At 37.6% G+C, this 27,791-nt stretch overlaps 1 protein-coding gene across 1 annotated transcript in view; it reads left to right on the top strand.

Moving 5' to 3' along the window:
• Positions 1-3,959: 3,959 nt before the first annotated feature.
• Positions 3,960-27,791, top strand: part of NUP205 (nucleoporin 205) — a 55,513-nt gene continuing 31,681 nt past the window's right edge. The window contains exons 1-12 of the mRNA XM_026076132.1: positions 3,960-4,053; positions 9,395-9,537; positions 10,572-10,743; positions 11,729-11,873; positions 12,826-12,985; positions 15,015-15,243; positions 16,695-16,859; positions 17,604-17,779; positions 23,412-23,528; positions 25,031-25,168; positions 26,357-26,507; positions 27,250-27,455. Coding sequence (XP_025931917.1) covers positions 4,026-4,053; positions 9,395-9,537; positions 10,572-10,743; positions 11,729-11,873; positions 12,826-12,985; positions 15,015-15,243; positions 16,695-16,859; positions 17,604-17,779; positions 23,412-23,528; positions 25,031-25,168; positions 26,357-26,507; positions 27,250-27,455 — 1,830 coding nt within the window. The 5' untranslated portion in view covers positions 3,960-4,025. The remainder of the gene's footprint in view (positions 4,054-9,394; positions 9,538-10,571; positions 10,744-11,728; positions 11,874-12,825; positions 12,986-15,014; positions 15,244-16,694; positions 16,860-17,603; positions 17,780-23,411; positions 23,529-25,030; positions 25,169-26,356; positions 26,508-27,249; positions 27,456-27,791) is intronic.

Here is a 27,791-nt window from a genome sequence, read left to right on the forward strand (position 1 = left end):
CCCAGCCAAGTTAGCATAACTAAAAAATACATTCTTTTTCCCCTGTTCAGATAGGGTCATTGGTTAAAGATCCAGTCAATCAGCATTCCAGGCCTACTGTGAAATGTTATACCCATTTCTACAGACAAGTAAGCTGAGATGCACAGTATTAGTGTCAGTCAAAATTAGAGCTCAAGGAAGTTTTATTGTTTAATCGGTAGCCAGAAATGCTTTCCATTTTTTGAGTAAAGAAGCATATTTCACAATGTGAAGACTGGTCTGTATTTATGTAGAAGCACTTCTACAAGGCATCTTTTCAGCTACAATGCAGCAAAGCCTTTTAATTTTCATTCTACTCTGTCAGGCAGGCTATGATCACCATGACACTCAAGATTAAAGATAGGAAATTAAGGATGGCCTCCTGGGCATTACAGTAATACACTTTTTTATTACTAATAATTGTTTATTCTAATCATAATAGAATGTAATGAAAAGAAATTACAGTATCTTCATTGTTATCTCTGTATCTTCATGTGTGATTTGGCCATGAACCACAATGACTAAATTTAGTGTTATTAAAAATAATACTGCTACATTTGTATTACATCACAAAGCACCTAGAATTTCTAGTCAAAGATCAGCTTTTCATTGTGCAGCTCATTTTAATTATTACTAGCAATTATTTCCATCTACAGAAAATAACATCTCTTATATGAAGATGTCACACAGCACAAGCAGAAATCACTATGCTACAGGCAGATTGGGATCTCCTGTCTCTGGAATTCGGAGGAATTAATATCCATCTCAGGTTTGTAGTGTCAGCCTATCTTTGATACCTAACAGATTTCAATTTTCTAATTAAGGATGAAAGAGGCACACATCCCTTATTGAAACCAGCAATATTGGAGAACTTGCTGAGAACTACTGTTAGGAAGGAGAATGCGGTATTCTTTCCCTATAGTGTCTCAGTAAAAATAGTCTACCAAACCAGCCAGTTATCCTGGATAAACAATAAAATCTTAAATTAAAGGACAGCAAATAAAGCAAGAATTAGCTAGGATTCATGGGCTTGCCTATTCCCAATGTATGGATGAATGCAGTTATTCCAATATATATATATGTTTAGAACATACGGTACGGTGTATCTAGATACCCTTCTTATTTCATCCATACTAGGAGTTGTACTGCCAGAACTGTTTTGCAGCAAAATGGCTTTTTAGAAAATCACCTTGCCAACAGAGAGACAGGGTATAAAAAATGTTATGTAGCCGGAGCTAAATGTGGTATTTTTCTTCTGAAGTTCAGCTGCCCAATGATCTACCCCATACTATCCACTTCTTCCATTGTATATATATATATATTTTTGATGCTGCTATGTGACTGTTGGCCAATTGGCAAGGACAAGAAAGAACTATCTGGAAATTTAAAATATTAAATCTGCAATGGTTAGACAGGATTTTTTCTTCCAGCAGAGATTTAAAAAAAAGCGTATGCAATGTGGATGCATCTGAATGCCAAAAGAAATATGACAGCTCTTAATGCCTGGGAAATGTTTTTTTAAAAAATGATTCATTTATTTATTTCTCTTTTTCTTGTTTCTTAAGGAAATCAAGCTTTTTCAAGTTATTTTTTCAGTAACTTCTGAACCTGTTGCCCAGTTCCAATCTAATCCAATCAAAGGCTAAAGGACTTCAAAAATGTATGTCCTCACAAATTTCATGAAAATCAGGGAATGTGTAACAGAAAAAGAGCTAAATTAGGATCCCTGTGGATGGAAAGGCTGAAGCAAAACTTCAAGCTACCCATGACGTAGCTTGAGTCCATCCATCAACACATGTGTCTTTGAATTTACTGTAATACATGCTTACTCTTTCTATCTCATAGTCCAAGGATTTGGGGAGCACAGGAGCAGAGCTGGGGCTGTGCAGTGATGGGGGGTAGAGAAGAAGGTACAGAGATGCTGTATACAAGTCTGCAGGAAGCCAGGCTGTGTTAGTACTGCTGCTTGTGGAATAACCTACTTGTTTTCTACTTTCACCTCGTGCCTAGCAGTATTTCTTTCCTAGAATCAGACAATTCACTATTTATGATCTTCTAATTTCTCATTGTACTACGTCCATACTGGCTAATGGCTAAAACCAGGAGAAGGGAAATCTCTAGAGGAAACATAAGCCCTTTGACTAAATGAACAAGTTAGGCTGAACTGTTGTGAACTCATCCACCCTTTGAACTCTAAAAGAACCTGTTCTTGACAGGGCAGACTTTTTTTCCCCTCTAATTTTCTTCCTATTCTTTCTCCTCTTTCTTTTCTGACTAATCCTTGTGAAGCTATTCATCTGGTTTTGGTCTCTCACAACTGTCTTGCCAATTCACTCTCACTCCAGGACCTCTGTTCTCTCTACGTTGCCCCTTCTGCCATCTCATTATAGTGAAGATCTAGCGAGGAAAAGATATTTATTTTGCCGATTTCCCATAGGTCTAGTTCATTGGACGCTGTTTTGCAATTGCTGAAATATGATTTTAATAAAGTTCAAGAGGGAAAACTATTGGCACTAAAAGGAATACATACTTTTGGTGGAATCTTTATCTTAAATGTAATACAGGAGAAAATTTCTGAAGGAGACTTGAGATTACTACTGGGATAGCGGGTGTAAAGTGACTTCAGATATAGGAGACTTCTTAGATGCTAATATTCATTCTTCAGCTCCAGACACATGTACAAATGTCCTTTTAGTTTTCTTTTCTTCATTCCTGGTATTTTTTTCTTGTGCATATCTTGAGTTTAAATGCAGCTTTCTCCACAGAATATCCCCTTTGAGGGCTGCTTTTTTTCCTGTATGAGATTGTAAACTCTAGTTCACCATCAAAGATCAATAAATATATAGCTTTTAAATGCCACACACCTGCTAACAGAGTTGATCAAAAACTTATGGTTTAGTACTTTTAAGTGAATAGTGGTGTTTTAATTAATTGCATTTTAAATAAGGATTATTTGTCATAAAAACATCTACAATTTTTTTTAGAGATTGCAATCTGAAACCATAGAAAATGAAATCATTCAGGTTTTGAAAAAATATATAGTTTTAATTGAAAAAAATGGAAAAAAGTTCTAATAAATTTACCTGCTGGTGCAATATCTGCCTTCAGACATTTTGCCTTATTTAATGAACATGGCTTATACGGTGAGGCATGAAAGACTCCCTTCACCACGATATGGAAAAGGATGGGGGAAAAGAAAAAAAAACAGATGGAATAAAAGTGATATATTGTTTACATTACACGAGTGAATCTGGAAATACAGACGCTCAGCGGCTGATTAAGCCTCCAGCTCCCACCCCGGTGTCGCACACACTCAACGCATGTGCTTCCTTTCCATTTTCAGTACTTGAAAATGCGTTAACGCAAATAGGGAGCAGACTAACACACACAAGGACAAATCCGGAACATGTTGAACTAGCGGAAAAGCAAACTCGATCCTCCCGTTACGGAATCCCCTCGGTAACTCCCGAGGGGCCGCGCCGCGCCGCGCGGCGGCCGTTGGCTCCCGCGTAACGGTACAACACGGGCTGCCGCCTTCAACCCGGGGCAGCGGCCCGTGCTCTTTACCACATGCTAAAGGCACGGCCGGGGCTGGCCCGCTCGGGAGCGCCTCGCTGAGGGGCAGCGCCACGCCGCGCCGTGACGGGCCGGTTGGTGCCCTCAGGGCGGCGGGGCGGCGGGGCGCCCCCTCCCCCGCCCCGGACTACAAGTCCCAGCAGGCGCCGCGGCCGCCACAGGACCCGCGGCTGGGCCGGGCTGCAGCGCTTGGCTGTCGGGCCGGGTGCGCTCGCTCCTTAGAAAGCTCGCAGAAGCGGGATTAAGGGAGCAGCTGCGGGAGCCGCCGCCGCCGCCGCCGCCGCATCCCGCGCGGGGAGGGAAGGGGAGGGGAGGGGGGACAGGGCGGGCCGCGCTGCCGCTGCTGGGGAGGCACCGCGGCGGGCACCCGGGCGCGCTGGCGGCCCTTCGGCAGGCGGCGGCGCTGCCAGCGCGCCTCGCTGCTCTCCAAGATGGCGGCGCCGTTGGCGGTAAATTCGGGTAAGAGGCAGCGGGCGCCGGGCCGCGGCGGCTCCTCCGCCTTCGCTGCGGCCCCTCTCGGCCTTCCCCGCCGCTCAGGGGGTCCGCGGCGGCCCTCCGCTGCCCCGTGGAGCCGGGAGCGGCGCGGGCGGCGCCGCCGAGGGAGGCGGCCCCGCGGGACGAGGCGGCGCCGAGCCGAGCCGGGCCGGGCAGGGCGGCGGAATGCCCGGCTTTGGGGGTGGGGGAGAGGCTCCGCCTGGGCCCTCTTCTCTGCGGTAGGTAACCGGCGGCGGCCAGGCCTTTCTGGGGGCGAGCGGTGAAATGAAGTCCTGCAGTTCAAAGTTGCCGCTTTGCTTGGCCGAGACCGGTCACGAATACATATAAAATTAGTAACATGAGTAACAACAGCAAGCCTCAGTCGGAGTGGTCTGTGATAACTTAATGCATGCGTGGTTAATGCAACCATTTTGCATTGCTTTGTATCTTCTGCACAAAGTGAAGATTCTCTTTTCCTGATGCTGTGCACAATAAAATATGAAAAAAATGTTGAATTTTACTCAGTGCTACATGAGAAGTCTAGAAATGTTGAGCTAGTTCCTCTTATGCTCAGTGCTGCTAGCATTTAGGAGCAGCAGGATGATCTAGTCACCTATGGTCCTTCAAGAGTTGGCTACAAGGAGTGGTTGTGGCTGACTGAGGCAGTGCTTAACAGCATATCTGGGGGATTTGACTAGAATAAGAGGGAAAAAGTGGATAACTGGAGTATAATTTAGGTTGAAAGAGCTCTGTGGAGGTTATCTGGTCCAAATAGTTCAAAGCAGGGCCCACTCAATCAGGTTGCTCAGGACCTTGTCCAGGATAGTTTTGAGTATTTGTAAGGCTGGAGATCTCATAGCCTCTCTGGGCCTCAGTTCCAATATTTGACCATTTTTATAGTGATTTTTTTTTTTTTTTTCCTAATAGCTGCTTGGAATTTGCTGTATTGCAGCTTGGGTCTGCTGCTGCTCATCTCCTGAGGTAGCTCAGTCTTCATCTTCCTTACTCAACTGTTAATTAGCTGAAGACAAAAGCTACCCCCCTCCTGCCCCTTTTAGCCTTTTCTTCTTAAGACTGAACAAGGTCAGTTCTTTCAGCCTCTACTCGTACGTGATATTTTCCAGCCCCCTATTTCAGTATTTTTTTTGCTTTAGGGAGTCTGAAATTGGACACAGTACCGGAATGATGTACACTAAGAGTTGCCTAACAGTGGCAAATAATCATTTCCCTAGACATGCTCAGTGTCATTCTGTACATATAGCTCAGTGTGTGGAAGCCTTCTTTGCTGCAAGGGTGTGTTGTTGACTAGTGTTCAGCTTCTCATCTCCTAGGACACTCAGATGCTTTTCTTCAAAGCTGCTTTCTAGCCAGTTGGCCCCCAGCCTGTGTTGCTGCATGGAGTTATTCTTTAGATGCCGGACTTTGCATTTGCTTTTGCTGAATTTCATTAGATATATAGGGATAGCAGGTATGTAGTGAAAAAACAGTCATGACTGGAATATGGGTATGGCCAAAAGGTCTGTAACTAAGGTGTTGTATGCCACAATGAGCTAATTAAGCCATCAAGTTTTGAAAGTTCAACAACTGTACCAAATAAAGAGTAAATTTTACAGGGAAGGTATTTTGATCTAACTGAATCAGTTTTCCCCTCACAAAAAGAAAAAAGAATAAAGCGGAGACCCTCTGTTTGGGGGCAGGGGAAGGGTGATTATGGCTGTGTTTCTCAGTATATGAAAAGTGACTGTTAAGCTGAAAATTGGAGTAGGTCAAATGAAATTAGACTTTGCTGTAGAAATTACATGACAAGAGATTCTATAGCCATATAATTTAAAGAAGAATAGGAGAAGAAGTGGTAACTGTTATACATGGAAGATGAGATAAAAGTTAAAGTAGATATGACACTAGAACTAATGGAGATTTTGCCTTAGTTTACAGTATACTGTTTGTGGGGACAGGCATAACATGGTTAAGTTTGGCAAAAACTTTGAACATAAGAGTAAACTGGCATTGCTGCCAAAAGATGCAACCTAGCCTGTCCTTCCTTGCTTTTCACTGATGGGATGGTCAGTCCTTTTAAAACTGTAATCATTCAAACATCATAAGTGGCAAAAGTCAGCATGGTTGCTAAAAGAAGCAAAGTGATCTGACCGTTTTTCCATCCCTAGTTGCTTGTTCCTTTCTCTGCAATACTCCATCCTTGTGGTAGCATAATAGTTTGTGCCATCACAGTGCAAACCAGATTGGAGATGTGATCCTGCTGAAAATAAACTCTTTTCTGGATTAGTTTTAAGTTAGACTTGATCCTTAATTTGTTCTAGTGCATGATAGTACAAATATTTGGGCTAGTGCAAAGCGGTTATATTGTAGGCACAGGAGCAAAAACTGGGGCAGGAAAACAGTTGAACAGCTTTTGGCAGGCAGTGTGGATTGCTGCTGGTGTTCATTGGGCTTCATAGTCTAATAGGAGCAGTGGCTGGAAAAGACTTTAGGGTAGAAGTAAATCTCTGAACTCTGAAGTTAAAGTGGGAGAACCAGCTACAGTCTGGAGTGTGAAACTGTTTGTCCAGTAGTAGCTATCTCTAATGAATTTTTCTAGGTGGGGGTAATGTATGATTAAAATGCAGTTTAATGATGTTTAAAAAGGACAAGGATCTGTCCTTTTTACAGACTGTCCTCCCAGGTACAACTCCACGGGCAAAGCTTATGGTATAGTAAATGCCAGCATGTGAGATGCTAGTTTTGTTGATGCTGAGTTTGGGGTGGGAGGTAGTTTTGTTTTGTTTTTAATCCTATTTTACTTGATTTCTTCTTCCTTTTGCAACAGAAGAAAACTGACAAAGTTCTGCAGAGTTTGTTACTGCTTCCAAGGTTCCTTAGGTAATTGTAAAACTGACTGAAACCAGTAGTCTCGCTCTGCAAGACCTCCCCTCGTCTCCATGCTAGGTTTGCTCACTCACTACACTTATGCCTGGCTTACACTGCCTTAGTATTAAGGGCATCCATGTAGCATTTTGCACTGTTTTGACTTTGAGGTGGTATCTTCATTTAAAAAAAAAAAAAGAAAAGAGGGGCATCTTCACATCAAAGTAGCTACCTTTAACTTGCTTTCTTAATGTAAACAGCCTGGTCAAGACAAGTCATGATTGCGTTTTTCTTTGATGCATCTAATCAAGGTTATTTTGAGGATTAGAGCTGGACTCGACAAACTACATAAAGTTAGAATATTGCCTCTGTACTTGATTTTACACTACAGTGTTAACTTGTGCAATTAAAAAAAAAAAAAAAAGAGGGGGATAAGCCAGTTCCAGTTTCAGGTGAAATGCTAGTATTTTTGCTTATAGGCTAACCTGTAAAGCATAGTTTTATTTTATCATTTCTCCAGCTGCAAAGGTGGTTTCAGAGTTTCTGCCCATCCATGCCCTCTTGTTCTTGCCCTCTGTGCTCGAGTGTATTGTTCTTTCAGTTGTATTCATGCATTAGTTAGCAGGGTCACTTTGTAAACTGTATTAATGAAATGATCTGAGTTTAAAAACAAGATAGGAAAAACTCTGGAAAATGTTGCCTTTTTTTTTTTTTCCCCTGGATCTTTTTTTTTAACCTGAATCATTTGACTAGCATGACCTACAGTGCAGTCCAACGAGTTGCATGAATATAATCAGGGAAGTAGTCATGTATAGGAATGGAAATGAGTGGCTCTGAATGAAGGAGGGCAGCACCTCTTAAAGTAGCTTCTCCGCTAGGAGAAAAATTGTAGCATGGAAAAACACCCCTAGTTTATAATGTCTTTCGATCAGGGACCATCTCAGTTGATTCTCTGTAATACGTAAAACTATAATCAGGCACTGATTCTTATGTGGCAACCTGCAGGCAAACTGGGTACAATTGATAATAAATTAGCGGTGACTTTTGTGTAGAATCTGAAACTTTCACAAATACAAATGATATCTGCCAAGGGAAGCACTTTCGTACTTCTGTTTAATGGAGGCCTGATAATTTTGAGGCTTTTCTTTTTTTTTTTTTAATGGGACATTAATACTAGGTGGTAAGAATAATTTTCCATCTGTAAGGTTTTCGGTTTAGACAAGAAAAATAGCAGAAGTCTCAGGACTAGTTTGGCATACTATTTTCATGAGACCTAATGCAAATAAGGACATTTCTAGTGCAATCTTCATGCTACAGACTTTTGGTTTTGAATGATACAGTTTTAGTGATGCAGAGATCATTCAGCTATAATACTGAATTCAGATTTGAAGTATGCAGAGGAAACATTTTCAGTGTTGACCAGAGGAGGAGAAATCATATTTCTTGAGTATGGTCAGACTTGTCTTAAATAACAATATAAACTATGCTTGCTAGCTTCCAGAAATAACCTGGTGTCTTCTCAACATATTTAACTAACTATTTGTGTTGATCTCTCTGTTTCTGGTAAAGCAAATTCATATTTTTATACTCATTTTCTTATTGTTGTGGAAAATGAACATGTACTATCTAGTACTACAGATCTGCGTATAAAATATGGGCAGTCAAAGTCTACACTTTCATGAGTACTCAGGACTACAGCATTTTTCCCTCTTCTTGCAGTAATTCTTACTCTTCTCCTCTTGTGCAGAATGTTAGCAGTAAATATGGGTTATGGGTCCAAAGTACTTTTTTTTTTTTTTAAACTAAAATTTATTAAAAAAGTAAATGTGAAAGAAGTGTCTAGGGTTATGAATTTGGTTCCTGATATAATATTGCTGTTGAGCTTATGATTTTGGTTTCTAATATATTTTATTCTGCACCACCTGATGCAATGATGCAGTAAATTCTGGGAACACTGTTCATTTTAGTTCCTCATGTATGATATATTTCTTTGTTTTGGTCCTTCTGTCAAAAATAGAAAGCAGGAAGCCTTCTTGGCCTCATTTCGTTCAGATTCAAGGTTTGCTGTCCAGTTCTTACTTATTCTTTTAGCCTTACCAAAGTGAGTGGAATTTCTTATATGTATATATATAAAAAAGAATACAAGATTACACCCAGAGATTGTATCAAATATCTTCATAAGATGACTTAGAGCCACAGAACTTATCTGCATGCATCTTCCTTTCTGCTTCTCTAATTCCTCAAATGTTTTACCATCAGCCAAAATAATCAGACCATTGTTCTAATTTTTTGTGTATTAAAAAGGGAAAATATGCCTTGCTGGATGTGCATAACTGTCTATACTGTCAAGCTGAGACTATACAGTAAATTAAAAAAATCTACTTATTGAAAATACTGTATAAAGAATTGCTTTCTTTCCTTCTCTCATTTTAAATGCATGTTTTTGTCTTATGTTTTCTTTTAGCTGCCAGTTTGTGGGGTCCGTATAAAGACATATGGCAGACAGTGATGAATGCCATTTGGAAGAGGCAACCCGAAGCCATTCATCGCCTTGATCAGGTTTTAAAGAAGCACAAATCCGACTTCATTTCTCTCTTCAGAAATCCGGTACGGGTCTAATGCTCTCTTGTGAAAAGAATTACAGAGTTGATGATTTGCTCTGTCTTGTATTTAGGCACTCACAGTTCTTTTCATTCTACGTTTTTACAGTAGATGACACAAATGGTTGCAGTCTTCTTCTGCTATAAGAATAAAGATAGCTTGAAAAGTATTTAGTATTTTGTCTTGTGCATTATATATATTTTTTAAATGTGTAACTTTTTTTTTCTTATTATTACTTAAATGCTATTTTTAAAGGAATAGTAAAAGGATCTGATGATCCATCAGTCAAGTACTATTTTTTTTTTTCACTACTACTTTTGTGTGCCTGAAAAGAAGGACAAAACTATTCTGCTGGTTTGGTCCATGCACATGCTTATGCTTCAGTTAGTTTAACCAACGCACAGAGTAGGTGAACACGTGAATGTACAAAACATGCAAGATGTCCTGTTAGCAGTGTGAGATGATTTGGAAAAATTCATTGTTTCTTGACTGATGGATCACAGAGTAACAATTAGAAGTATAATATGTCCTTTTTGTGGTGTTACTTTTGCAATAGTGTATTATTTTTAAGACTGGTAAGTCAGCAGATTTAACAATCAGGTATAGATTTTTGTCTGTGTCTTTTAGCATTTGAGTTGCCTGGAAGAAAGAATGATGCAGAAAGTGGTGCTTTGGAATGGAATAATGCAACAGTTTTTGATCAACACTTGGTGTGTTTTTCACTGTGATGATATCAATTCCTGTTGAGAATTGTATCAAATTTTACTTTCCATCATTGTTATGCTGAGTAAACTAAATATCAGCGCTGATTGCCTAGGATGACTTTTGGGACATTCTCACAACAAGACCGTTGCAGTGCAAGCGTGAAGTGTTTTTAGGATGCCTTTCCTATCTCTGTGTTTAAAAACGCTGGCTTTGTTTTTATGATGACAACTTAACCTGTCAGAATTGCATTTGTGAGGAAGGATTAATGCCTAAAGCTTTAGTCAGTGTTTGATCATGCCATTCTGAATAACTTGTGATGCTTGTTTCTCTTGCAGCCAAAGAATGTTCAGCAGCATGAGAAAATTCAAAAAGCAAGTACGGAGGGGGTTGCTATCCAAGGTCAGCAGGGAACCAGGCTTTTGCCAGAGCAGCTCATCAGAGAAGCCTTTATCCTCAGTGACCTCTTTGATATTGGAGAACTGGCAGCTGTTGAGCTCCTTCTAGCTGGTGAGAAGGAAAAATAGGGATGGAGAAATACAGCTTATATAGGGCCTTTTTACTTACGTTATCCATATGTTTAAGTAAGGTAACTGCATGAATTCATGATTCAGTCAAGGCTTTAGTTTCCTAATGTGTGGAATGTTCTTAAAAAGAAATCTGCTGACGCTATCATTTAATACAAAACACTGTTCTGAACCTTTATGTTCATATTTTATTCAGCCATTGCAAAAAGAGAGAATAATTTGAGGGTCATTTTTTCTTATGAATTACCTTTTCTAAATATCACTGAATTTAAGAATAGTTTAAAAATAAATGTGTGAGTTTCTTCATAAAGCAACATAATGGATGTTGGTTTTGCAAATCATGTATTATTTATATAGTGATATATGACTGTATTTGTATCAAAATCTGAAAACTGATTCATAAGAAATCTGGAAAGTGGCACATGCTTTGTGTGTAGAAAAGTGATTTCAGTGTTATTAAAATTGATCAATTAGTAATCATTATTAGCTACTTTTTGTCTCTTTTGTTTTTTAATTCATGATGGAGATAACTTGCTTATTCTCACCTTTGAAAAGCTATCTTGAAGTCAACCTCAATTTCTATTTTGAAGTTGAATTTTCAATGTAAATTCAAACAGAAGTATACATTTTGAATGAAGAAAAGATACTTTGCTGATAGTCAGCTTGAACTAATTATTAAGATAAGTAAATATCAATATGCAGATACCTTTTGGACTAGGATATTTATGGACTTGCACTTCTGTTTCTTTTAAATTTGTGGATATTTCTAGCAGTCGAATACAAGTTTTAATGATAATACCGCCGAAAATATCTGTGATTTCTCCTAAGTGCCCCAAACAAATCAAAGTGATGGTGAATAATTGCAGCTGATCTGAATGCAATTTTTATATTTTTATTAGAAATATAAAGATATAATCAACATATGCCTTCAAATTTCTGTGACCATTCTGTGTATTTTCATTCAATAGGAGAGCACCAGCAACCTCATTTTCCTGGCCTTACAAGAGGTCTAGTGGCTGTTCTCTTGTACTGGGATGGAAAAAGATGTATAGCCAATTCACTACGAACCCTAATCCAGTCACGCCAAGGCAAGACATGGACGTTGGAACTCAGGTCTGTATTAGAGTGAGCTGATGCATTAAAGAACTGTCTGTTTTGACTGCTTTTAGGACTGATTAGACTCGAGGGAATCCACATATTCTCAAATTTGCTTGTTCCTCATAACCTGCTGCTGGCTGATTTTGTGGGTTTTTTTAAGCATAATATTCTTCTTTATCTTGCATATATTTTTAATGGCTTATAGGGACATCCATTTTATTTTCAATTCATTTACACTTCTTCACTTCTTGTCTACGTTTTGCTTCAGACATCCTTCCAGTCAATGTAGCTCTAAATAGTGCTGGTTACTTAGTATTTCAGAGACTGAGTTTCTACCTATGCTGTGTTGTCACTACCTTTGTATAGCAAAACAGAGGATTGTTTTCCTGCCTTTGCTTAAAATGGATGCACTATTTACTGGAGAACATAATATGCATATGTGACTTTTTTTGACTGTAAAAAGAAAAAAAGTACCCACTGCTTACTTCTAATGTGACTGCTTGACTAAAGATGTTACAGTATACAATATAAATGTAAATTCTATAGCATAACAGAAGTGATCACTTTAGAGCTAGTTCCACCACTCCAGTAGGATATATGTAATGGTGCAAATGCCTCTGTTAGTGAGAAAGAGGCATCTGTAGGCTGTGAGCTTGTGAGTTACACGCATGTATAGTACTTTTGTCCTTTTACAGAAATTTTAACTAACCATGTTGTACTCTCCTCATTTTCCATGTTCTTGAAACTACTGTTTCCCCCAAAACTTTGTATCCATTCAGCATAATGTTTTGAGAGAGCACTGTTTACTGATTGGTGATGCATGTTTAGTTGCTTTTTGTGCATAACGTAATTATTCATTTTCTGGCAGTTAGCAAATAAATTTTATGGGTTTCATTATTTTAGACTTCTTCCTCTATGGCTGGGAATAGTTGGATTAATTGTTAAATTTATCTTCTCTCCTTTATAGTCAAGAGTTGATGACCATGACGACACGCTTTACAGATGACCTAATGGAGCAGGGTTTGACTCAGAAGATCCTCACTCTTGTGTCTCATATTGATTTGAACAATGAATTTGATAAACTCCAGAGAGAGCGAGGGCTGGGCAGTGAGAAACATCGCAAAGAGGTAAAGGAGGGAATGGGTGTGAATATTCTTCCAAATCACTGCAAAGATTAAAATATAGTTATACTACAAAGAGGTATGGGGCGACTTATCTTTTTTTACTTTCTGGTTTCTCTTCTCTATCTTTGCAAGCTCTGTTACTGTCTGAGGCATAATGGTAACTACTCTGCAGCTTGTACTATACCAGTGTGGGATCCAAATTGCTACGCACTTTTTCTGTTTCTCTGTTGCTCCATGATACCGGGGCACATCCTGTCTTTAGTAAGGAAGCGTAATCAAGGACAGTAAGAAAGCAAATCTAATGTTTGCATGTAGTGCATTGTGGGGGTTTTTTTTGCAATTTTATTCTAAACACTGTAAATTAAATCATCTGCTCTCAGCGCTACCATTACCAGCACCCTTGGAATAAAAATAGAAAACTAAAATTCAAAAATGATCAAAATAGGATGAAACCAAGTCCAGTCAGGTAAATGATGTTGTTTGTTTTTTTGGTTTTTTTTTTTTTTTTTGGGGGGGGGATCCAATTTTGTTATTATGGCCAGAAAAATCTCTAATACTGAGCAGTGAGAATTGCTTGAAAATGAGTTCTCATTTTTGTACTCCTTGAAGTTGATTGGGACTGTGACTAACTGCAGAGTATATCTGTAGTAGGTAGATTTTAAACATTATTGTTTTAATTTCTGAGCTTCTTTCTGGTGTGTGATCTTTCTAAAAATTATTCTGGGATATAATCGGCCAGTTTGTTTCCCCCCAGATAAGGAGCTAATTTAAAATTTTTGCTATTACTCTAGAAACTGTGCAAAGAATATCCTTGTCATGTGCCTTAAAATTCATTTAGCGCTTAATGTTAGAGGATTTTTTTTCTCCTTTTAGGTTGACTGTCATGTTCAGAAGCCCCCTCAGTGTTCATTAGAACTATTATTCTGCTGGAGTTTATGCACAAATCTGTTGCTGTGTTGAATATTGAAGCACTTTTCCCTTTATCAGTGTGTGTAATTTTAATGGAAATAGAATGCTGCTAGCATTTATTTTTATTTAGCCAGACACAATGAGTATAGGTCAAGAATTTTATTAGAAACTGATAATTTATTTAAATAAATTATCATTTTCTAAGGATGGCTATGAAAGGCCATTTTAGTGACTTTTTTTTTTTTTTTAAGAGATTGGAGCCAGGTATTTTTTTTAAGAGACTGGAGCTTCTACTGTTTTCAGAAGACTTAAAAAGTAGTTAAAACTCAGTGTGGGATGAGGAACAGAGTTAACAAGTAAATGTTTGTCTTTGCTTGAAGCAGGTGATTTTGGTATAACTGTTAGAAAAAGACAAACTGATTATTTTTGAGGGTCAGTGTACTTAATTTTACCACAGCATACAATATTTTGCCAAATAATAAAATGGAAATCATATTTTTAATATGAAAATGGTTGGTAGCTTTCACATAAGGCTTGGTATTTGTTCCAGATATGATAGGGAATGTTAGATTTCATTTGTGTTTATATACTCAAGTTAATATAAATATTTTGTCTGGCTAAGCAAAAAAGTCTTAATTTTAAATGTCTTTCGTATTGTTCAATGTCTTAAAAATTGTGTGTTTATATGGCAAGTTGAGGGCATCTCTTTTGGGCTGGGGGAGGAAATCTTAAGACTATGACCTTCTTGGATATAACTATCACTGTGGATGTATAATACAGACAGGAAATGTGACCTTTGTATATGTAATGTCTTTACAGCTATGAAAATTCTGTACAGATTCATGCCTTCTGACTTTGACAGAGATGCTGGTTTTCACATAATCAGATTTGAAAATATCTACTTGCACCTCATGTGAAATACCTAGGAATACGAATACATTTAACAAGCAGAAATATGCCTTTCATTGTTTAGCAATTAAAAAAAAATAGAGTTTTCACTAGCAGTTGTTTTTAGAGTCATTTTTAACTTACACTGCCCATATTGATTGCCTGAGGAAGACAAATTGAGTATGTTGCTAGTTTGTTTATACTCACTATTTATTTATATATATCTATTTTTAAGGTTTCTGACCTTATCAAAGAGTGCCGACAGTCCTTGGCTGAAAGCCTCTTTGTCTGGACCTGCCAGTCACCACTGAGTAAGGATGACACTCTAATCCTCATAAGTTACCTGGAGAAAGTAACAGTGGAAGCTGATGGCTCATTGGATGGTGTGAACTTGTCTCTTCTCATGGCTCTCCTTTACTGCTTTGATGTCAGCTTTCTAGAACAAGGCACGGAGGATCGTGAAGGTAATGCTGGCAAGTTTCCCAAGGAGGTTACATCATGCAGATAGATAAATTGTTATTTAACCAATTTTGCTACAAAAAAATTAAAATTTCTGTCGGAGTTTATTATAGTAAAGCTTAACACCTTTCTTGCATGTACATGTTAAGCTACAGTTATCTTATGCAGGGGAATAGAATTGTTTCAGTATCAATCTGAATAAAGTTTATGCATGAATACTATGACAACAGATGCAAAATACAGTATGTGGGCTCAGGTGAATTTACTGGGAGAGAGAGTGCCTAAATACATAACTGTTCTCCAGGAACTGTTGAGTATTGATTCTGCCTTTTATGCTGGCTTTTTTTACTTGACAAGGGGAAGTAAGGCTCTGCATGTCAAAGTGTGTAATAGGTTTTGAAACTAAATTTACAGTATTCAGTGTATTCTTCATACAGTCTGGCATATCCTAGCATTCTTGATAAAGCACTTTAGCAACACACTGTGCTTTGCTACAAAATCAGGTGTTGTGCTCTAGTTTCCAGACAGCTCTTACTTACTAGCTCTCTAGCCTTGCTGCAAGTGCCAAAGTTTCATTTTCTTTCTTTCTCTCCAAGCTAACTTCCTGCCCAACTGCCATTAGCTCTGCCTTAGCCCCTCTCCTTTGCCTTGCTAAAAAAATTAGGCACAAAATGTCTCACATAAAATGTTTTCTGACCTGCTTTTTTAAAATTGTTGTCTGTCAAGAATATGAATCAATGTTCTGCATATTTCTTTTAATAAAAAATTAACAAGAGTTTGAATAATTATGCATTTGTGCTGTTAGCTTTACATGTGAATACAGTTCACTGACATTGGTGGTAAGTGCCTTGACTATGGAATTTCCTTTCTTTATAGACTGAATAGGAATTCTAAAACTTTCTCTAGAGTAGCCAGTTTAAGTAAATAAACCTTGCAACAAGTGAAACAAGGAGATGCAAGGATTGGAGTTTCAGATTTTGAAGTGCAAGGTTAATTTTGTCACCTTCTGTGATGATCAGCTCACGCATATTTAGGTGCCTGTGTGCAGGTGTGCATACATAAGGTGGGTAGAAAGATCTAAATTTCTGGTATAGTCCCCAGGACAATCCAGTTCCCCCTGAAGCGTAGACATCTGAGTCCATCTGCATGTTGACACCTAAATTTAGATGTCTTAATCTGAAAGCTGTTACGTGTTTCCAGAAATTTTAGTATACTCTTTATTATTGCTGTTTTATGGGCGAATTCTGGTAAGTTATAGATAATTAACATTCATTTATGAAACTAGTTGTCTGTCTCTGGGACATGGAACGAATCATTTGATTAAAGGGCAACAGAAAGCTTAAAAATTAAGCTATACTGGGTGAGATAAACTTCTGTGTTTTGCACTAGGATTTTGTGTATTTGTTTTCACATTTATTTACTGGGTGTTGGTGGTGGGTTTTTGTTGTTTTTTAAGATCTGATGCACCGGCTCCCTCTACTAGCAGAGAGACAGTATATAGCAACGATACACACTCGCCTTCAGGAGTCTCAGTCATGGAAACTATCAGGACTGCAAGCGACTGTTAGATTAGCCTGGGCACTGGCATTGCGAGGAATATCCCAATTATCCGATGTGACAGGTAAATTACCCTAAAGTGTAGTTGCTGCAGTTTAGTGTTCAGAGCTTACTTTGACTTACAGCACTTGCATCTGTTGCCTTTCTGAAGCATTAGTAATTACCTTCATGATAAAAGTGCTGCTGACAAGCTTCCTTAAAGCTTTCGCGGTATGTGCGTTTGGTTGTTGAGAATTGAATTGCCATGAAATGTACACAGACTTAGAAATATTTACTGTTTGTAGACATTAATACTGCACAGTGTTCTCCTGAAGTGAATAAGATTTGAATATTGTACTGAAAAATGTGAAAGTGGGATTTTAGCAGCTTTAATAACATTTGAAGGCCTAAATTAAGAATAGTTTTGTGTTTACAACTTTTTGCCTCTGCAAAGATTAAACTCCAGTATATTGAGAGGGCATATCTGTTTGCTTTTTTCCCTTGTACTTTTTAAACTTTTCAGGTCAGAATTGAGCCTACTCCAAAATATCTTTTAAAGGAAAACATAGACTTCATAACTTTTCTAATTAAGTTTAGTTTATGATTCTTAGTTCACAGCCTTAGATTTGATCTGGTAAATGGACTATGCACTTTGACTAAAGAGAAGAGCCCAGACCATCACTCTGTGTTGTGTCTTTTCCAGTCAGGTGTTTTTCTGTACAGTGGAAAAAACGTAGTTGATAGAAGCTTGTCAATTTGCAAGTTAGCCAGGTATTTTGAAACACATTAAGTAATTCAAAATTTTTTTATCTCCCTTTTTGTTGCCTAGCTCTTGCAGAATTCACTGAGGCAGATGAGGCGATGGCAGAGCTAGCAGTTGCTGATAATGTCTTTCTGTTCCTGACTGAATCTGTGGTGGGGTCAGAAAATTTCTACCAGGAGGAATTTTACATTCGCAAAATTCATAACCTTGTCACAGACTTCCTTGCACTTATGCCAATGAAAGTAAGTTGATTATGTGAATAGCACTGCTTGAGAAATTTGAATATCTCTTCCAGATTTGTAAAATTAGGACAGGTAATATGTAGGTTGAAATATCACCCTGAACTTGAGATGCTGCAGTTCAGAAAACTTGTTCATTTTACGGAAGCAAAATGGTTTGGAGTTTGTTTTCCACACTGAAGTGTTTTAAAAATCAAATTCCACTTCAGCATAGTGAGATTTGCAAAGCAAGTTTTTGTAATGATAGTGGTTTGGTTTTGTTTTAAATGCTTAAAATTTACATGAATGCTGGTGTTGACGATGATGCGGTGTATGGGTTTTTTTGGGTCTTTTTTTCTTTGATGCAGACTGTAGCAAAATCTAAATTCACTGACTTTTTGTCTTTTTTTTAACTAATCTTTTGCATTTTTAAGGGGGAAGGATTCTGCTTTTTCTTCAGTAGTATAAGGTGGTGGTAAAATGATCTGTTGTTTTCACTAGAACAGCAAAAACACTGCAAAAGAGAAGAAAAATGTTTGAGGCAATTGCAGAAGTTTCATTTGTGCAAGGCCCTGTATGCAGGCATTGAAAATTATAGTTCTATGAAAAGGCTTTTATGTAATTGATGGAGGTACTATTTTGTGAACTTCATTGTGTTGAGTTGCAGTGTGAGCTGTTAAATAATCACTTTTTCAATATGCAAAAAGAAGAATTTTAAGATATTTTTTGTTCAGTGTAAACTGGCAGAAGGAGAACAACGTTGGCAGGAAAAACATTATTTGAGCCTTAATCTTTCTGAGGACATATACGAATGTGTTGTAGACAGCCTTTTAGTTTTAATACTAACTTATTTATAATATGTTGGTCTTGCATGTTGTTTTCTAAATTAAAGCTGTCTTTTTAACCCATAATATATCCACAGAACAAGTATAAGTTCAGTTCAGGCAAGTTCTTATTGATAGAACTTTTCCGGTATATTTCTACTGCAATGGCTGCCTATATATAACACTTTACACATTGTAAAAGGCTTTGGACTTCCCTTGAAGGCTGCATGTAATGGTGTTTTCTGTAATACAGACAAAGCATCCTTTTGGAATGAGGTATATTTTAAGAAGTCCCTTAATCAAGTGCAAACAGGTTTAGAACTGGGAACTTTTAATGCAATAATTCTTCACTGGATAGCGTTTCTTTACCAAAGTGAAATATCACACTGTAACAATACTGGTTTTTATGAAACACTTCTAAGGGGGATTTTTGGATGAAGGCAGAAGAGCTGGAGACTAACCTAGGTTCAGGTTGCTGCTCTGTTAGATTTGGAACAGATTTGACCCTGTCTCCTGTATCCCACAAAATTGCATGAGCTGCCTGCAAATCCCAGGTGTGTTTATCTGTTCGTTGGTACATCTCTCTTCTTCATCACCACGTTATGGAATTGGAGGGTTTTTCTCTGGGAAGAGTGTTTCCCTCCCATTTCAGTTTTTTGCTTTGGTTCAGTTCTGCAGTTGATTATAGCTAATGCCCAAAGATGAAGAGATTTACATTATAAACAGAATTTTGTAAAACAGGATGTGTAAAAAAGCCAATGGACTTTTGCTTTCCTGTTCAACAGAGGCCAGTACAAGTTGTTTTAAGAGGAGAGATTTTGTTAGCAGATAATGGGAATATATCCCTACAAGGGAATTTTTTGTCCAACTGCTATTGGTTAGTGCTTGCCTTATCTGCTGAATTATTTCAAAAGTATAATATGGATGTTTTCTTCATCTGTTTGAATACCTAGTCTTTTTATGAATCCTTCTAAGGTTTTGTTCTAAGCAGTACAGTATGGTCACAAATTCCACAAATTAATTATGCTGTTATTCTTTCTATTTTAAATTTGTTCTCTTTGAATCTAATATTTTAGGTAGATAATTAGAAGTGTCTCTTTGAAGGATCCTTGCTGTTCTTTTTTTGGTGCACATATAACCTCTGTTCAGTTTTATTTAAAACTATGAGTCAGTGTTTTATTTAACTCTACTGTATAGTTTTGACACTTATGCTGCTTGCCAATGATGATTTGGGTAATTATTTTGATTAATTGCATTACATTCAGAACTTGATAATTAATATTAGTAGTTTAGATAATATGCATTATTTCTTTCATCAACACTCACTTTTGTCTGTGTATTGATTCTGTGTGTATACTAATTTGACTAGCTTGCTCTGATCCTCTTCATAGTTATCTCCAGTTTTAACTTATTTTTAGCTAATTTTTCTTGATGACTCACAATTATTTTGCAGCTCATTCTATTTTTTCAAATTAAGATACATTATAGACCAGAAATTGGTCTGTATTGGGCATCACCATGTTTTAATTTTTGGCATGTTGAATTGGTTACTTATTTCTGTTTCTTGTTTCTCAGTGTCTGCTTAATATGTAAAAAACCAAAAAAACAAAACAAAAAAAACCCTTAGCTTTTCATCCCATAGCACCCCACAGTAGGCTTAAAGAAAGTAAATAGCTTTGTCAAAGGCTTTTTGACATTTAAAAATGTCAGCTGTTTTTTGGTTAGCGATGTATTTTTTTACACAAAGAATTCTAGGAGACTGATTAAGGGACATTTTCTTTTCATTGTTGCAGTTGTGCTTCCCCTCCCTTCTCTTTTTAGCTATTGTATTTATTGACATGTTGTAATACTTTTGCTGCAGATAACTTTCCCAAGACCAAAGTAATCACATCAGTCCAAAACTTTTTAAAAGACAAAGAAGTATCTATAATTAGAAGTAGCCTTAAATAGCTATACCTCAAAAGATGCAGTCCACAGGTCTGTATACAGGCATACCTTGTTTTATTGCGCTTCGCTTTATTGCGCTTCACAGATACTGCGTTTTTTTTACAAATTGAAGGTTTGTGGCAACCCTGCGTCGAGCAAGCCTGTCAGCGCCATTTTTCCAACAGCATGTGCTCACTTCGTGTCTCTGTGTCACATTTTGGTAAATCTTGCAATATTTCAAACTTTTTTATTATTATTATATCTGTTACAATGATCTGTGATCGATGATCTTGGATGTCACTATTGTAATTGTTTCGGGGCACCACGAACCGCACCCATATAAGACAGCGAACTTAATTGATAAATGTTGTGTGTGCTCTGACTGCTCCACTGACTGGCCATTCCCCCGTCTCTCTCCCTCTCCTCGGGCCTCCCTATTCCCTGAGACACAACAATATTGAAATTAGGGCAATTAATAACCCTACAATGGCCTCTAAGTGTTCAAGTGAAAGGAAGAGTCGCACGTCCCTCACTTTAAATCAAAAGCTAGAAATGATGAAGCTTAGTGAGGAAGGCACGTCGAAAGCTGAGACAGGCCGAAAGCTCAGCCTCTTGCGCCAAGCAGTTAGCCAAGTTGTGAATGCAAAGGAAAAGTTCTTGAAGGAAAGTCAAAGTGCTACTCCGGTGAACACACGAATGATAAGAAAGCGAAACAGCCTTCTTGCTGATAGGGAGAAAGTTTGAGTGGTCTGGATAGAAGATCAAACCAGCCACAACATTCCCTTAAGCCAAAGTCTAATCCAGAGCAAGGCCCTAACTCTCTTCAGTTCTGTGAAGGCTGAGAGAGGTGAGGAAGCTGCAGAAGAAAAGTTTGAAGCTAGCAGAGGTTGGTTCATGAGGTTTAAGGAAAGAAGCTGTCTCCATAACATAAAAGTGCAAGGTGAAGCAGCAAGTGCGGATGTAGAAGCTGCAGCAAGTTCTCCAGAAGATCTAGCTAAGAGAATTGATGAAGGTGGCTACACTAAACAACAGGTTTGCAATGTAGTCGGAACAGCCTTCTATTGGAAGAAGATGCCATCTAGGACTTTCATAGCTAGAGAGGAGAAGTCAATGCCTGGCTTCAGAGCTTCAAAGGATGGGCTGACTCTCTTGTTAGGGGCTAATGCAGCTGGTGACTTTAAGCTGAAGCCAATGCTCATTTACCATTCTGAAAATCCTAGGGCTCTTAAGAATTATGTTCAGTCTACTCTGCCTGTGCCCTATAAATGGAACAACAAAGCCTGGATGACTGCACATCTGTTTACAACACGGTTTACTGAACATTTTAAGCCCACTGTTGAGACCTACTGCTCAGAAAAAAAGATTCCTTTCAAAATGTTACTGCTCATTGACAATGCATTTGGTCACCCAAGAGCTCTGATGGGAGATGTGCAACAAGATTAATGTTGTTTTCATGCCTGCTAACACAACATCCATTCTGCAGCCCATGGATCAAGGAGTAATTTCAACTTTCAAGTCTCATTATTTAAGAAATACATTTTGTAAGGCTATAGCTGCCATAGAGAGTGATTCCTCTGATGGATCTGGGCAAAGTAAATTGAAAACCTTCTGGAAAGGATTCACCATTCTAGATGCCATTAAGAACATTTGTGATTCATGGGAGGAGGTCAAAATATCAACATTCACAGGAGTCTGGAAGAAGTTGATTCCRACCCTCMTGGGTGACTTGGAGGGGTTCAAGACTTCAGTGGAAGAAGTAACTGCAGATGTGGTGGAAATARCAAGAGAACTAGCATTAGAAGTGGAGCCTGAAGATGTGACTGAATTGCTGCAATCTCATGATAAAACTTTAGTGGATGAGGAGTTGCTTCTTATGGATGAGCAAAGAAAGTGGTTTCTTGAGATGGAAYCTACTCCTGGTGAAGATGCTGTGAACACTGTTGAAATGACAACAAAGCATTTAGAATATCACATAAACTTAGCTGATAAAGCAGCAGCAGGGTTTGAGAGGACTGACTCCAATTTTGAAAGAAGTTCTGTTGTGAGTAAAATGCTATCAAACAGCATCTCATGCTACAGAGAAATCCTTTGTGAAAGGAAGAGTCAATCGATGCGGCAAACTTCACTGCTGTCTTATTTTAAGAAATTGCCACAGCCACCCCAACCTTCAGCAGCCACCACCCTGATCAATCAGCAGCCATCAGCATCGAGGCAAGACCCTCCACCGGCAAAAAGATTATGACTCCCTGAAAGCTCAGATGATGGTTAGCATTTTTTAGCAATAAAGTATTTTTTAATTAAGGTATGTACATTGTTCTTTTTAGACCTAATGCTATTGCACACTTAATAGACTACAGTATAGTGTAAACATAACTTTTATATGCACTGGGAAACCAAAAAAAATTCGTATGACTCGCTTTGTTGTGATATTCATTTTATTGCAGTGGTCTGGAACCAAACCCGCAATATCTCTGAGATATGCCTGTACAGAAAACTTTATTCCACAGTTTTCCCTGTTTCTTTTTACTCTCTGTGGATGCTGTTCTAACTTGTTTGTTTGAAGTCTAGCTAACTTTTCTAGTTTTCTAAGTAAGAAGAGAGAAAGGAAGCAGCTTTTGGGGCCAATCCAGAGGAAATGGTGAAGTCAGTGGGGAAAAGCTCCTGTGGTATCCATTCAGGGCTTTTGCTGTGAACTGAGGGCCATGATAAATAAGAAGGTGATTGAATATATCTTTGAATGTGGGCTCTGTAAAAAAAATATATATATATATGTCATGTGCATGCAAGTTCAGTTGCTTTTTTTAGTTTCTAATAGACTATTTAGACAACTTAGTTATTTCTGTTGTTTTGTTCCACTGTTAGCTAAATATAGACCAATGTTTTTCTCCACTTCATAAATTGTGTAGGTGAAACAGCTGAGAAATCGTGCTGATGAAGACGCTCGTATGATCCACATGAGTATTCAGATGGGTAATGAGCCACCTATTTCCCTTCGGAGAGATCTGGAACATTTAATGCTTCTAGTAAGCCCTACTTTTAAACTAAATTAGCAAAAAGTGATTGTGACTTTCCTGCTTTACGTTATCATTCAAATATGGATTTTCTGATACAGTGCTGCGTCTTGCGCTTTTTCATTAAATGGATTTTTTTCTTAAATACAGGTACCTTTTCTATAACTTTTCATACAGAGGAATGAATTTACTGGTGTGAATTCTGATGTTAATAAATTGTCAGTTCATTCTTGTTTAGTATGCAAATACCTCACTGTTTCTTACATTTGAAAAATTATTGAGCTGAAGTTATTTCACAAAATACATAGACATCTAAAATTAAATTATAGATATAATAATCTTATCTTAAACCGTCTTATTTTAACATAACTTAGAAATAGGAAATTTAAGAATACAGGCTGTCACAGAAGTTGCAATCTGGCTAAATGAATGGAATTTCAATACACTTTCGAGAATCTGGACCTTAGTGATTACACAGTGTTTATGTTTCTGTAACAGTCTTCAAAATTTCTCCCTGTTTATTGTGGGTAAAGTATAATTAGGTTTCAGGGGGTTTTTTTTTCCTACTTTTGGCAATTATTAAAATTTGAAGATATATTTGTAAAGAGAATTTTGAAAGACTGTTTTGTACTTGTACATTAGGCAAGGTGACCCATTAAGGCTGGTATTGGAAATACAAACAAATTCCCTAATTTTTGTAGAATTTTGGCTACATTTATAAGAAGGGTCTTTCTGTTTGGGCTCTCTTCCTCCCCCCCCCCCAAAGAAAAGAAAGTCTTTATGTTTATTTAAATGTTAGTTATTAACTGTACTTTCCAAAAGAGCCCATATCAGAAAACAGATTTGCATATTGTACTAGTGTATTTTTTATTTTCTGGTCACTAACAGATTGAAAACATAAACATATTTCCCCTTAATTAGCATGTGTATGTACAAGTGTGCAGTTTTAATTATAGCAGTCTTTAATATAGGGGTTACTTGTCTTTTGCAAAAGTATTCTGTTAGGTTACAGGGCATTAAAAGGAAAGGTTTTAGTGGAATGCTTTCTTAAGTAGAACTGCAATAGCTCAGAGATATGTCGTAAACTTAAATGAAGAACTGTAAATGACATTTACTCTGAGAAATGGTATGTTCACATAATAGGTAATGTTCTTAATCCTGATACTAGCTAATATGTTTTTAAGTCAGTATAGCAAGATACTCAAATGGTTATTTAGGGAGAAATGCCACTGAGAGCAGTGATTTTATCTATACCAGTTAGATAGAAGGTATCATGTAAAGCTATTTAAATTTCATTTGTGTGTGCATTTTCAACTTTCTCTGGCTGTCATTCGTTCTGATATTACTATACAAAAGTTGTCGTTTTTAGAGAGTTTTAAGGAATGGAGCGTCAGCTGTGAGATGCTTTGCACCTCCAAAGTGTTTAGCTTATCCAGAGGCAGTGTTCATTGTTGAAGTAATTTTTTCTTCTTTACATAATTGATATTTTTCTGTCATCTTCCTTTCTCTGATAGATTGCTAAATTGTATAGGAAAGACCCCTTTAATCTGGAACTTGCCCTTGAATACTGGTGTCCGTCAGAGCCTTTGCAGACATCTACCATCATGGGGTCCTACCTTGGAGTAGCTCATCAGCGACCTCCTCAGCGCCAGGTTATTTAGACTTACCAGTTTTCGATTTGTGAATAAAAGATATGATTTTTTTGAGTAATTACTGGTAACTTGAAATTAAAGTCATAAAAGTTGCAGGCTGAAGCAATAACAGTTCCTGTGATGGCGAGCTTGATTGTGATTTTTATGTTTATTTTGTTTTTAAAGACAAAGTTTGGTATTATTTTGGTATCATTATTAGAGCTACCCTCTAACAAGACATTATTATGTATTACCAGTGACTTATCCGAGTGTGTCCTGCACTGCCTAACATGATCGTTGCTGCTTGCTCTAAATGAGCTACTGCCAGGCATTCATGGTTGTCAATAACCTTAGTGACAAAGAGTCTAATCTCTTGTTTAGGCCTGATATTGTTACAATTGCTCAACAAATTCTGCCAACAGTATTCTGCGTTTTCTGTCTGATGACCTCTACGTACTTTTTTGATGTAACTGACAAGTAAACTTTTTTAATTATGAAAAACTTTTTAAATCATGTTTGAGAGAGAGTCATAGTATTTTGATGGGTAAAAATCCACAAGAATATTTTAATTATTTAAAGCCCAAAGGTTATAAGCCGTGAGAGTCAGGACTTAAAATCAGAATGAAAAAGCAATTGAAACAGATAAAGCAGTCATTCCAAAACTCTTTAGAAGCAGGGATGTTGTCAACCTTCAATGCTTCTTGAAGCACTGTGCAGCGTCAGGCAAAACCTAGCACAGGATAAACTGGACACACCTTGAGACCCACCTAGAATACAGGCAAGTGTATTAGGGCCTGGTGCAATCTGCAGACCCCTTAATTGGTCCCTGGGAGGAACCACTGTATTTGTGAATTACTGTATAGGTGTGTGACATGCATACTCACTTCAGTCCCAACAAACCTTAACTTGCACTGTGAAATGTGTTGACAACTCCATTGTACAGAATTGTGAACTGAAGTAAGTTTTATCACTATAAATAATGAACTGGACAGTTCGTATCATTTCTTTGCAGTAGCATGAGTTATTTTGTTTATTTCCTCTTCAAACAATGATTTCACCTTCAGGGAGATGGAAAAGGCCAATCAACAATTTTTTGAGTTGTGATTCCCCTCCGTATTCGATTAAATAGGAATCTGCTTTTCTTTGCCTATTGTTTTCCTAAAATTGACTAGATTTTTTTTAAAAAAAATTTATTTTTATGTTTTCTAGGTTGTCTTGTCAAAGTTTGTTAGGCAAATGGGAGACCTACTTCCCTCCACAATTTACATCCCATACTTGAAAATGCTGCGGGGACTGGCTAGTGCGCCTCAGTGTGCTCATTACTGCTTTAGTTTGCTAAAAGTCAATGGCAGTAGTCATGGTAAGAAAAGTGACACTTCAGCTCTTCCTCAACTCTTCTCCTTTATGAAGTAGAAAAGTAAAAAGATTCATGTGAGATGAATTTTGGCTTCTTATTTTTAACACTTCATTATTAATATGAAGATGAAATTGGAAGGTTTCACTTGGAAATATAACCTGGATAAAAAGGCTGATTATGTAATTAAATGTCTGAGCACTCTAGCAAGGAATTTGCCTAACCAAATAATGTATTTTTGAAAAAGCTGTTTCTTAAGAAACGTGAGATACAGAATGTCAGTTTTGCTCAATGTAAAGTATAAAAATGGGTCATGCCTCAAAATTAAATTGTGTGTATATGGTAAATACAGTTATCTTTCCTGAGCTTGTTTTTTTTCAGAAGCATGTTACACATATCAAAAAAGTACTAACAGAACAAAGTAAGAGATGCTGGTCTATCCTGGGTTGTGCATTAATTTTACATTGATCAAAATGAAAAAAGTACACTTTGAAGATGTAAATAGTGCTACAAACATTCTGATTCATAAAACAATAAACTTGTTTGTACTGGCTTTTCGTATTAGCACCTTCATGTCTCTACAAAAAATATTAGAACCACTAAATTCAGAAACAGTAGCTTAGCTTCAAACTATTTTCTCCTCTGGATAGGGAAGTTTTCCTTTTAAATTTAACTAGCCTGCTTATCACCCTGTGAAAGAATTAAAAAAAAAAAAAAAAATCTTCTTATCTGTTTGTTGTTCTTCTAGTGGAAAACATCCAAGGAGCAGGTGGCAGTCCGGTCTCCTGGGAGCATTTCTTCCACTCTTTGATGCTCTATCATGAGCACTTAAGGAAAGACTTGCCAAGTGCGGACAGTGTCCAGTATCGTCACCTGCCTCTCCGAGGAATCACACAGAAAGAACAGGATGGATTAATTGCCTTTTTACAGCTCACCACTGTTATAATAAATTGGGTAGGTAACCTTTTATTTGTTTTTCTTTGTTAATATATTTTTTCTTGCAAAACATCATTTGAACTAGCTCTTCTGTTACAGATTTATTTGTCATTCAGCTGTGAAGTTCACTTGACCAAAAAATGCATGTAGTGCAAATTTACGTAGCAGTTATTTTATTTGATTTGTGAAGTTCAGAAGCATAGAAAGCATCAGGAATAACTGTCATGCCCAAAATGCAGTCACAGGGTGAATCAGGAAGAAATGAAATATTTTCCTGCACTTCCAGTGTTGCTGATTTTCCTGCTTCTTCTTTGCCTGTTGTGGAGATGTCTTTCAGAACTGAGATATATTTAG

Source organism: Apteryx rowi, unplaced genomic scaffold, assembly GCF_003343035.1.
Source record: "Apteryx rowi isolate R43461 unplaced genomic scaffold, aptRow1 scaffold_426, whole genome shotgun sequence".
NCBI classification, from domain to species: Eukaryota; Metazoa; Chordata; class Aves; order Apterygiformes; family Apterygidae; genus Apteryx; species Apteryx rowi.